The sequence below is a fragment of the Polyodon spathula genome, chromosome 13, assembly GCF_017654505.1.
Source record: "Polyodon spathula isolate WHYD16114869_AA chromosome 13, ASM1765450v1, whole genome shotgun sequence".
NCBI classification, from domain to species: Eukaryota; Metazoa; Chordata; class Actinopteri; order Acipenseriformes; family Polyodontidae; genus Polyodon; species Polyodon spathula.
The window spans coordinates 22,503,578-22,516,740 of record NC_054546.1 but is presented as its reverse complement, the minus strand read 5'-3'; the positions used below and the strand labels follow the sequence as shown (position 1 = coordinate 22,516,740).

Below are 13,163 nucleotides of genomic sequence, written 5' to 3'. Positions count from 1 at the left end.
CAGCATCCCTTTTCATTTTGATTCCATATCAATGTCCCACCACCCCCTAAAGACCAGAAAGCCCCAAATCTTCTGTATATTTCTACCCAGCATTGATACAAGCTTAAGAGAATAAATACCACAAAATGACCTTGGGTAATCAAAGTTGAAAAATACATTGGTAATATCAGATTCATAATGTTATGTTAGGGTTCAGATGTGATGATGAACTAACTCCTATTTAAAGAAATGAGCTGGATGCAGACAGATTACAGTTCAACAGTTTTATTAAAGCAGCTACCTGATGCCCACTATTTTCTTCTCTGTCAATCACTCAGTTGTCAATAAAGCTTGTTGATACTAGCTTACAAAGATAATTCTACAGCTAGTGTTAGCACAGATCACCTCCTACTTAGCACAGATCACCATCTGCAAGTTATTTTCTGGAAGTCATACAAAGCTCAGTTATAGCCAACACACACATTTCATCAAATGGCTGACCAAATGATTCCGTGAGAAAAAATCGGACTGGAGAGGCTTTTCTTTAAACCGTTTGAAGGCGGGCCACACACCTGAACAGATCTGGGAGTTTTCATGAATGAAAAGCTTGACATTCAGAGTTACACACTTTATGCTTGTGTTTACTCATATATCACATCTCCATGGGTCATCTTGTGCTCAAAAGTAGTTTCCTACTTTCAAGAGCTACTTGTCACTCCCTCGTTAAATCTCCTTGGTATTGATGTGAAGAAAGGAGTTAATCCTGTATGTATGTTCTGTGATGAGATCAATGATGGGAATGAATGTATTTGTGTGGACAGGAGCTGGAAAGGAGTGAAGGCCTCCTGGGAAACCAAACTCAAGGTATCTCAGAAGAAATGCTCAATAAAATGAAGTATGCTCCTCTTACCATTTTAGGGTGTGAATCAGAGATGGCAAGGATAGAGAACAGGATCTGGGTATGAGGGGGGAAATCTTCTGTTGAAACACTACAGAAACATCAAATCATTGAACATGATCTTTTCAGTCAGGATTTATGGAAGGACCTATAAAGTGAATAAAAAAGTTTTTCTTTCCCAAAAGAAAAAATGGAAAAAAAAGCAAAGGCTTTGCTTGAAGAATTCAATTCCACAACGGTAACAATGAAACAAGCAAACTAAAAAAGAATGTGGAAAGCATGGTGGACCAGTGACTGTAGAAAATGGCATATCTTGGATATCTTAAATAATCAACAGATCTTTCAAGAATTTAGATACTGTATCTCCGCTCAACAATCACTCCAAACTTGAAAGAGGCTAGTATGGTCAAGAACAAAGAAGGCCGAAGGTGAAAAGTTCTCTTCAGCCATGAACAATTGATGAAGGCAATAAAAAAAGTTCTGGTGTCAAACTGCAACTTTGACACAGATATTAATGGAATAGTAGTTTCTGCCTTAGCTTGTTCACAGAATAATTCTAATCTGCCAAAAACATGTACATGCATTGCTTGCATATGGTGACATTATCACCTTGAAGCATATGGAAGAAGATGAAAATCTTATGACACCAGTGTATTTTGTCTTCCATTTTATTCTGCATTCCAACGATGAGATCAATAAACATTTCAGGTTTTTTTGTCCTCTAGGGGGAAGTAGGATCAGTATATCAGCTCAAATCATAAATCTAAGGTGACTAATGGATTTAGCATCATGAATAACTCTAGGTATAATTATTTAATTATTTATCAATGTTGGAATACGAATATACGCACTATTTATGTTTTTTGGCCTTTAGGAGGCAGTATGACTTTGGTATTGAATATAAATGTAAAACTGAAGCCACCAATCATTTTTTCAGCCCAAAATACATATATTTAGCTGGTGATCAGGCTAACTGGACAAAAAAAATTGCACATTGCCACAGCCTACTCTAACTAACAACAGCATTCATTATTCTACTATGATACTGTGGCAGAGCAAAGCTCTGCCCTTTTTAAATTGGCAGGAATGGGGTTAATTTCCCCTACCTGCCTGGGTTTATTATGTTCAGGTGGCTGGGGTTGATTAATTGATTAAATGATTAACTTAATTAACGATCAATCAGCACCCAGCCACCTGACATAAAAGGAGGCCTCTACTTCTCATTTGAGAGGAGGGAGCTGAGGAAGTAGGTTGGTGGGTTTTTTGGTTGTTTGTATTTTTGAAATTTTGAATCAAATGAAGGCATTGCCCAGCCTGGAAACCTTATTTTTTGTAAGTTTTGCTTTTTGGTCTTGCTTTATTTGTGTTTGAACCTTTATGTTTTGCCCTTGTGCACTTTATTTTTATGTTTATTTATAATAAAATTAGTATTTTTTTGAACTGCAGTCTGTCTCTGCGCCTCTATCCACTCACCAGCCTGCCACAGATAATGTTTCAAGTCAATAAGTAAACCTGTGATTGGATGACAGGCAGGAAGGCTCAGTACTGGTTCTAACACAATAAGAACCCCCCCGTAACCAATCCTTTGTCCACAATAATATCCATCTACTATACCTTGGACAGGATTTGAAATGGCCTGCAGTACCTTCAAAGTTGAGTAGCTCTCCTTTAAGTGTTACTGTAAGTAACAGTTGAAAGGTATGTCACTGTCTCAGTGTAAACACCAAATGCTGTTTCCATTAAATTGCATATTACACAATCTTTATATTACACAAAAGATATTCCCGGCTGAGTTTCAAAACCCTTCACCTTAATTCATATTTTTAAAAAGAAGCAAGAAAATATTCACATATTTAATTGATTACATTCTGTCATCACAGAGAAAAAAGTTATTGAATACTATGCTATATACAGCTTCCAACATAATTTATAACATATTTACAGGTATATTATTCACTGTTATTGTTTTGCTGGATCCTTAAATGGGTTGTGATGTATCTTGTTGAGGTGGCTGTTTCTCTCAGTCAATCAAAGCACAATGTCTTCAACCAGAGCTAACGCCATCTACCTAGTGTGGATAACTGTTCTGTTATTGAGGCTTCACCAGCCTGTCTTTCACTCATCAGACCTGACCGCTTCAAGAATTAATTAAAAAAAAATGAATATACAAACCTCTACACTATTATTGTTAAAAGTTCCTATAAACAATTATAAAAATATTTTTTCAATTATATCATTTACTTGAGTTGCTAATCCTTCAGCGGGGTGTACATTAGTACATATTAACTATCCAATAATAAAAAGATGAGATGTTAGAGTAACAATACATTCATTAATCAAATGTAATTTATAGATTTTAGGGAAGTAGTTGTTTAATGCACATCCATGGAAAACATTATTACAATATTATTCAAAAATAATAAATAAGAAAGTGAAGCGAAGCAGGACTGAAATATAAAAGCATTTCAGTTATTCCTGGAAAGGGGACTAACAAGACAAAACTAAATGAGGTCAAAAGTTTGTGTGTGTGTGTGTGTGTGTGTCTATATATATATATATATATATATATATATATATATATATATATATATATATATATATATATATATATATATACATATACATTGCCTATAGAAAGTCTATACCCCCTTGAACTTTTTTCAAATTTGTTGTGTCAGTGCCTCAGAGTTTCATGCATTTAAATAATGACTTTTTTCAACTTATCTACACACAATACTCCACACTGTTAAGGGGAAAAATGTTTTTGTTGAGAAAAATAATTATATATTCAGAATATAAAACTAAAAGATCATAATTGGATAAGTCTCCACCCCACCTGAGTTAATACTTGGTGGAAGCACCTTTGGCAGCAATTACAGCTGTGAGTCTGTTGGGATACATCTCTACCAATTTTGCACACCTAGATTTGACAATGTTTGACCATTCTTCTTTACAAAACTGTTGAAGCTCTGTCAAGTTCTTTGGGGTGTGTTGATGGACAGCAATCTTCAAGTCATGCCACAAATTTTCGATTGGATTTAGGTCGGGGATCTGACTGGGTCACTCAAGGACATTTACCTTTTTGTTCCTTAGCCACTCCAGTGTAGCGTTGGCTGTGTGCTTTGGGTTGTTGTCTTGCTGAAAGGTGAACTTCCATCCCAGTTTCAGCTTTGCAGAGGTCAGCAAATTTTCCTCAAAGACTTTTTTTTGTAATTTGCTCCATTCATTTTCCCTTCTATCCTAACAAAGTGCCCCAGTCCCTGCTGATGAGAAACATCCCCAAAACATGATGCTGCCACCACCACGCTTCACAATAGGGATGGTGTTGTTTGGGTGATGTGTTGTGCTGGGTTTGTGCCAAACATAACACTTTGCATTTAGGCCAAAAAGTTCAATTTTAGTTTTGTCAGACCACAAAACTTTTTGCCACATGGCTGCAGAATCTCCTGAGTGTTTGCATAACAGGATTCAAGGTGGGCTTTCTGGAGTAATGGCTTTTTTTCTTGTCACCCTACCATACAGGCCAGATTTGTAGAGTGCTTGGGATATTGTTGTTACATGCACACTTTCAGTCTTATCCATAAAAGCTCTTGCAAAGTTGCATTTGACCTCTTGGTAGCCTCTCTGTTCAGTCTCCTTCTTGCTCGGTCATCCAGTTTGGAGGCACGGCTTGATCTAGGCAGGGTATTGGTGGTGCCATACACCTTCCACTTCTTAATAATCGTCTTGACTGTGCTCCAAGGGATATTTAAGGCCTTTGATATTTTTTTATACTTATCCCCTGATCTGCGCCTTTCAACAACTTTGTCCCGTAGTTCTTTTGAAAGCACCTTGGTGCTCATGGTTGAATCTTTGCTTTGAAATGCACTACCCAGCAACCTACAGGAATTGCTGAATTTATCCTGAAATCATGTGAATCACTTACAATTGAACAAGGTGGAGGCCACTTAACTTGGTGTCTAATTTTGAAGGCGATTGTTTACACCTAAGCATATTTTTTGGATTGCTATTACAAGGGGGTGGGAAAAAAAAAAAATATTTTAATGCATTTTGATTCCAGGCTATAAGGCAACAAAAGGTGAAAATTCTGAAAGGGGGTGTAGACTTTCTATAGGCACTGTATATATACATACATACATACATACAGAGTGGTTTGCAAAAGTATTCACACCCTACCAATAATGTCACATTTTGTTGAATTACAAATAATGTATGCACAGTTTTTCAAACAAACCTTTTTTTATACAAAGCTGGTGGTTAAACTAAACTGTTATATGAAGAGGAGGTTAAATGTCAGCAAAACTTGCAAAGAAAATTTACAAAATGAAATTTACTGCCAGCATAAGTATTCAGCCTCTTAAGTCAGTACTTGGTAGAAGCATCTTTTGCAGCAATTACTGCTATTAGTCTGTTTGGATAGGTCTCTACTAGTTTTGTTCAGTAGGATGGTGACATTTTTGTCCATTTCTCACGGGAAAATTGTTCCAGTTCATAAGTTTGGTGGGGGGTCATCGATTGACGGCAATCTTCAAGTCTCGCCATAAATTTTTGATTTGATTCAAGTCAGGTCTTTGACTGGGCCACTCAAGCATCCCCATAACATGATGTTGCCACCAGCATGCTTGACAGTTGGGATGGTGTTGACTGGATGATGTGCAGTATTGGGCTTGTGCCAAACGTAATGCTTGGAATTTAGACCGAAAGTTCAATTTTTTCCCTTTTGTCTTTTCCACAACCTTTTTCCACATATCTGTAGTATCATCTACATGCTTTTTCGCAAACTGCTTTAAGAGTCTTGAGTAATGGCTTCTTTCTTGCAACCTATCCATATAGACCAGCTTAGGAACTGGCTTATTGTTAATATGTGAACACTGACTCCCTTCTCAGACACAAAACTGTGCAGATGTGGGTTGCATCTTGAGAGCCTTTATATACCTGAGGGAAATTATCTGCACATTAAACCACTTTGAGTACACACAGGCTGAAACCATTTCACTAATTTTGTGACCTTTCAAACAAATAATTTGCACTTGAGCTGATTTAGGGCTGAAGTAGCAAAGGGGTTGAATACTTATATAACTGAGATCAATCTGTTTTTCTCTATATGCATTTTTTAACTTTATCAATGTGGAGTAGTTTGTGTAGATTCTACATGTAAAGTCTAATTTGAAAGTGATGTAGAGTACCCTCAGGGGCCAGGTGACTAACAATCTTTTGCCTGGGTTTTAAAACCTGTTACGCCACTAAAGAAACATTTGAAAAGGTACCATTATAATAGCAGTCCGGTGTATTACCCTGAAGAGACGCATGCAGACTATCAGTCGACCACAGTATTGGCAGCAATGGTAATACAATGGATTGGGAACGCATTGCACTGTGGTGCTGGTATAGAAGCACGTTGTCTGGTTCTGCAATGCATTCACACTGTGCATTGGTTCATACCTTTCTCATACAATTTTACCAGACTCACAGTGCAGAACCCTTGCATTGCCGTTGGGGTGCCATTGCTGCATTGCCTTCACTGAAGGACATTTGGTCATGGAAGTCTCATAAAGTGGTAACAAGCCCATATTGTATGAGCAACTGTTGAAAATATTGCAAATCTTGTAAAAAAAAAAATACTATATTATGAATCAACCATTACTGTTACAGATTTGTCACAGTCCCAGTGTCCTCTGTGCAGATGTTATCCTGTGCATGGAACATATTCTAATAAAACACTTAAAATGTTTGATTGCATTTGCTGAGCACAATCTTGGGTTGTGATTTATAATGACATATAACATTGGGGGGGGGGGTGTCTCTTATTAGAAGACATAATTTAGAGCAGTAAGAACCTCTAGTCTAAATTGCACAAGATTAGATGTTTATACAATAGACTGGACATGATCTATTAACTTGTAACATTTAAAGACCTAAATCAGGTTTTTAAACAAACTATGTCAGCCAAGCTATTGTACACAGTGAAACCTGTATTAACACTCAAACACTCTTACCAGCCAAAAAATACAAGTAAATGTCACCTCAAATTAGCAGCCTCAAGCATTCAATCTCTTTGGCAACCAGATTCAGTTGAACAGCCAAACATCTATAACTATTAAACAATCAATAGTGCTACATTTAGAAATACAATGATACAAAAACAATGATAAAGGATTGCACTAGAAGTCTAGTTTCAATGTGTTCATTGAAGACCTCAAGAAGGACTTCAAGTCGAAATGTTTGTCACTAAATTAATTAAGTTTTGTTTAGTATATCCGAACAACCCAAAGAATGCCACTTACTTTGCAGAACTAGAAGTGCACAGAGAAGAAAGCAGCAGGCAGCTCTCATGATGTTGCTCTAGGGCAATGCCACCAGACAATGAAAAGCAGCTTGTTTGCTCCTAAACCCTTCTTAATCTCTACCATCACAGGCTAATTATTTTGCATGGGATGACAAGGGGATTAGGAGGTGTCCAAGCTGGTTGCTACTCTCAGGATGGCCTTGTGCCCTAGATGAGATTCCCTATCAGGCGCAGTCTTGTTCAGATAATATGTACTGTAGGAGGTTGTCTTTTACCCCTCGTATCAAACTGTGCTTGTAGGGTGCTCTCTTAGAGCTTAAATCAAACCAAAAAGAAACTAGTTATATTCATTTACAAACATTTTAACTACAAATGTGTTTCTTTGAAGAAAATGTTATTTTAAAGATTTGTTTGGTATTATTTACAACCTAATATGATCCTCTTCAAAGACTAAGCCCATTATAAAATATTTGTTTACATTGGTTCAGTAGTTCGGACAAACACCAATCACGAAATGTTTTAGTACGACTATTTATTGTGGAGAATGTGGAGTATGCAATTTTACAGAGAATTATGTTGTGTATACGCTTTTATTTGGCATCAAACCTAACTGGCCGAATCGACAAGGCAGAGACCCCCAAAAATAACAAGTCGGTCTCAATGCCACGATTAGTATTGAATATAGCCCACTTGAAGGTTTATCCAACCTTTAACAAATGATTATCAGCACGCAGTAGAGGAAAACAAAACCCATTTTTGGGAAATAAACCTCTGGGAATCCATGGCTGATTCAATTGCCCTTCCTCCGGGCAGCTACTAACACTTAAGAGCACATTTTTGTAAAAGCATTTTTAGGATCCAAAATTTGATCTAATGTAAACTTGGAAAGCACTGAACGACCAACAACCTAACCATTGGATAAGGGACCCTGAAACTCTGTGGCAAGAAGCTACTACAATTCTGAAGGAATGACCGGAGAACTACTCAGCTGTGAATCCAGACCTGGAAAGAATCTGGCAAAGGTGAAAGAAGAACCAATGGTGGGTGACTATTGTTCCATTTTCGTTAACAAACAGAGGGTCTGAGGGTGATGCACCCTGAGAAAGACTGAGATGGATAACAGAGAAAGGGGTCCTATTGGCTAACACTGGAGTTTTATTTATAAACAAAATAGAAAGGGTTCCCTAATCTTCCTGGACAGTTTAACTTCTTTTGAGCAGGAAGGAAAAGATATAAAATGGGTTAATTGCGAGGTCGGAGATACAAGGTTGAATCTGGGGGTTGAATTTGAGAGCGATGTAGACTCTGCACCTAAGGAACTCAAGAAGGTTTATCTTAAAACTGTGAGGATTAGCCGGAGCGGATCAGAGGAACCAAGAGTACGTTGATGGTGAAAGGCAAAGAAACAGGGGTAGAAAGAGATTCTGGTGGTTGAAGCCCTTTCAGGATCAAAGAAATGTGTGAGTTGCCGAGTGTAGAGCTGGGATGCCAAAAATGAGTTTGTAGAAAAACTGGATGCCAGAAATTGATATTTTGATGGAGGAAACTGTTATAGCTCCATTCTTAATGGACATAATATAGGATGACACTACAGGAATTGAAAATGAAAGGAAAGGAATGCAATTCCAAGATGACCAGTATATTTGCAGTGAGCGGGGAGTGATGCTGAGAAGAATTGTTTCTTGAGCCTGCAGAATTAGGGAATGCAGCAGGTGGCTCACATGAATGTCAGGTCTGAAAAGGGAGGAAACAGAGTTGGCAGGAGGTAGTCTTCAGGAGCTAATGCTCTGAATCTCTGCATTTGGAAACGAGAAAGAGAATCGGTGATTACATTGAGGTGGCTGAGAATGTTTTGAACTCTGACGAGTAACAGGTAACCAAATAAACCTTCTGAACATTATCATTATATGTCGGGAGGATGAATGACCTTTGCTAATTTGGACTGTATCTGAATTATCTGAGTGGAAAAGAATGGATTTTTGGGCCCAGGAAGACCCCCAAAAGGAATGCGGCTACAGCAAATGGATACATTTTATACAATGACGAGGAGTAATCAGGGATAGGATTGCTGATAAATTCTTAGGGCCATGGAGCAGAAAACCATTTTGCCTTGTATATCCTCCAAAACCGAGAGAGGGAGCTGCATCTTTGAACAGTTGAATGTCTTTGTGCGGCAGGAGACACGCGACGTAAAAGTAATGCTTGTAGCAATTTACTTGCTCCATAAAGTGGGTGTAAGTTTCACCCACCTGTCCCTTTAATTAGGGTCAGTAGCCTGGCCAGGTTAAAACTCAAATTCCCATAATTCCTTGCTATCACCCTCTGTTAATCCTCTCCCCCCATTGGCTCATTCAGATATCCACTCCTCCAATCTCAGAGCTCCTTAGAAGCCAGCACTGTTATTAAAGCTGGCTGGCTAGGCCAGGAGGAGACTCCCTTTTCTCGTGAGGAATCCATTTTACAAATAACAGCATATTACTTAATTACAGCGTAACTTTATTTTAGATAAATACTGGTGCATCCATTTACTCTTTTGATAATTTTGTACTTTGTCTAAACCTTTCTTTTTTGTTTACACTGTTACTTGTTGCTGTTCAAGGTCTGTTTAGGGATTGTTTTTTTGTTAGCGTGTTCAGTCTCCATTTTTTACCTGATTCTCCTGATATTTTCCAAATGGCTGTTCACCACTCAACCCGGTACTACTCAACAGACTCACCATTTTCTACGATCACTATTTGTTGGTGAGATTATCCCTTTTCTGTTTGCTGTTTTTTTTCTACGTTACTTTGATACTTTGGTTCCTGTAATTTTGGTTTCGTTCTTTTGTTACTTTGGATTACATGTGCATTGCTTCACTGGACTTGTTAGGCCTAAATTTCATTTATCATCCATTGCCATCAAGACTGTCTTTGTAATTGTTTTCCCCATATACTTATTCATTCACCTTTGTCTCTTTTGCCTGTCGGTGTGTTGGTTTTGTATTGGTGTGGTGTTTGTATGTGTGGGTTTATTGGAGGCCCACCGGACACCGCATTCATTTCACTTTAATGTTAGTTTGTTTGGATGTTTGTTTAGTTCACTTTACTTTCTTACTTACCTATACCTTCCATTAAATGTTCTCTACAATAAGTTGTTATCCTTATATTTCATTTATTACATTATAGTTCACAACAATAAACCATGTGTTCGTGAAATTGACACCTCTAATGTCCCTGCTTTTGCTGCCTGTCACTCTTGCTGACTTAATTAGTTATAGATATTGGGCCAGTAGTATCTCCTCAGGGAGGACAGTACAACTGCTTCTCAGTTGTGCACAGTGATCGTTACATGCTGTTCCAGACTTTTTAGTAGGAGCTCCCACAGGCAGATTTCCTTGCGGCAAAAAGGATCCATGAGTATGACATTGTTGAGGGAATCAACAGAAGGGATCAAGAGAAGATAGGAGATGAAAGCTCTTTCTTGAGGAATTATCCTCATTGTGTAGTTTAAATGGCCTAGGAGAGACAGAAGATTGCATTTGGTAGGAGGGCGACCGACAGAAAAGTGGAAATAGAAACAATCCAATTGCTCCCCGAGGCTGAAAAAGATTGGGAATCCAGGGTGAAGCCTAGAAACTTGATGGAAGTGAGAGGACCAAAGGTCTTTTCTGATGTTAGGGGGATGCCCAGTTTTGAAAATAATAATTTGAGGATTGTTATTTTCTGGGCAGAGGAAACATGGGGAAAATCAAATTGAAGAAAATCATCCAGGAGATGCAGCACAAAAGGAATGTGGTAGTTATTAAGGAGGATCCAGCAGAGTGCTTCTGACAAGGTATTGAATATCTATGGGCTGCTTTAGCAGCCGAACGTCAGGCGAACAGAAAAATAAAATTTGAAAAGCCACTGTACTCCGAAGAGGTGCCTGAGGGCAGGCTCAATGGGCCTGATTAAAAAATGTGCTTGATATAATCGGCTTTAAACCCATGGCTGGTTTTCCCAGCAATTTTGATTAAGAATATGGGGTTGTCGATTTTTGCATATTGCAGGGAGAAATCTTCAAGAGGGATTAAAACTATTGATGCTGGGTGTGGTGGAGTTATGGTGAGCGGAAATGAAGGAAGTTACAGGTGGAATAATAGGAGTTCCTTTGTTGAAGTTATTACAAATCTGACAGCCTCCAGAGCATGCAGTATTGCAGCCCTGATCGTCCCTTGATCTGGAGGGGATGAAAATATGAGGACTGCGAGGGAGGGACATGGGGGGATGGGGTGGAGGGTCTGTCGGGTGAGCAGTTTAACCCCATGCCAAGCATACTAGAAGCCAAAGACCTGTGAAAAACAGGAGAATATGTATTGGTCCAGTGCACCGCAGTAGATGCTCTGGTTCCATTGTTAGAGATGGGCAGCGTCTTTGGCAGAAAATACTTTGTAGTATTCAAAGAAATGGGAACCTCCGAATCTAACTGAGAAGTCTAAAATGATCACCATACAATTAACCAACTATCGTTGGCGGTTGGGATAGAACTCGAATATGATGTCCCTGAAATGGCCGAGAGCTAGAATGAACTCGGAAATGGTAATTGTTTTGAATAAACTGCTGATGAGCTGAAAGAAGAAAAGCATTTCACAGAGAAAGGACCACCATGGGGGCCTGCTGGACACCCATAGTGGCCAGAGAGGTCAATGCAGGGGCCTGCTGGACACCTGCAGTGAGGAGGAACAGAAAGAAAAGCATTTCACAGAGAAAGGACTACTATGGTGGCCTGCTGGATAGAGAAAATCATTTCACAGAGAAAGGACCACCATGGGGGCCTGCTAGATGCCCATAGTGGCCAGAGAGGTCACTGAAGTGCTTGCAGTGAGGGGAGGGAAAGTAATATGGGGGACTATGGGGGACTGCTGGATGCCCATAGTCACCAGGGAGGTTACTGCAGGGGCCTGCTGGACTCCTGCAATGAGGGGAGGTAACCTGAAAGGTTATAGTTGGCACCAGAATGCTCAGTAACTGCTGAATGAGCCTTTGATTGGCAGGTGCTGTGGTCCCGCCTTCAGAGTTTTCCAGGTGTAGACGTGCTTCGTGGAGATGCAGTCGTTGCAGGGCGAGGTGTTTCAAGTCCGCTTAAGCGGAATTGGGCTTGATTCTTGAGAGTCACCGATTGGAATTTGTAGAAACACCCATACTGGCATGGGTTGGGCTTGTTTTGTCGTGAGACTTGGTAACACTAGAAGCGACCTGTAAAGCAACAATCTGTACATACGTCATAGCACCTGCAACGGGAAAGATGCTGCAGAATGGAGAGAAATAAAGTAAACATTCTTCTTATGTGCTGTAGATTTAAAAGTGATGTTGTTGCTACAAAGATAATGCTGGAGCCCAGGGATTGTCCAGTCTCTGATGTCAGGAGCGAGTGGCCAGGCGGGATCTACGGCAGACAGGAGAAGCAGAAATGTGGCGGAGAAGTTCGGAGCGATAAATACCGCCGACCGTTGTCGTGGAATTGAACTGGTTGAGTGGATCTCAGCTCCGGGAAAAATGCAAACAGATCATCATCCGATGAAACAGAATAATCCAGAATATTGACTGTGACTGTCATTTACGATGAAATCGAAACACAACTGAGAGGAAAGTGAAGAGGGTATTTATAGTGCTAGTAATCTTAATTAGCTAATGTGTAAGTTGAATGATTCAATTTGTGATGCAAAGATTGGTGTCTGACCCTCTTCCCGAACTATAATTAAAATATCAATACATGTTCTGTTGTTTGATGACAGTGTAGTTACTTGCAGTATAAATATCAGTTTTCAAGTAAGACATCGACAGAGCCTACTTGTTGAAACAACTGTCTCATATTTAACAGAGGTGAGTTCTGTCATTTATTTCAACACTACCAGGGTTCTATGCCACACCTAATTCACACATTTTGACTTATTGGAATATCATTTATTTGTGTGATAAAACCATGGGGACAAGGGAAGTTTTTTGAAGAGTTTTTGGGAAGAAACATGTTTGCTGAGGAAAA

General features: G+C 39.1%; 1 protein-coding gene across 2 annotated transcripts in view; it reads right to left on the bottom strand.

The window, feature by feature from the left end:
- ly6pge (lymphocyte antigen 6 family member pge) overlaps positions 1–13,163 on the bottom strand; it is a 35,339-nt gene that overhangs the window by 18,951 nt on the left and 3,225 nt on the right. The window contains exon 1 of one of the 2 annotated variants that reach the window (XM_041267846.1): positions 7,162–7,218. The exons of the other annotated variant lie outside the window; for it this stretch is intronic. Coding sequence (XP_041123780.1) covers positions 7,162–7,210 — 49 coding nt within the window. The 5' untranslated portion in view covers positions 7,211–7,218. Of the gene's footprint in view, positions 1–7,161; positions 7,219–13,163 lie in introns of those variants that run through there. 2 annotated transcript variants of the gene reach the window in all.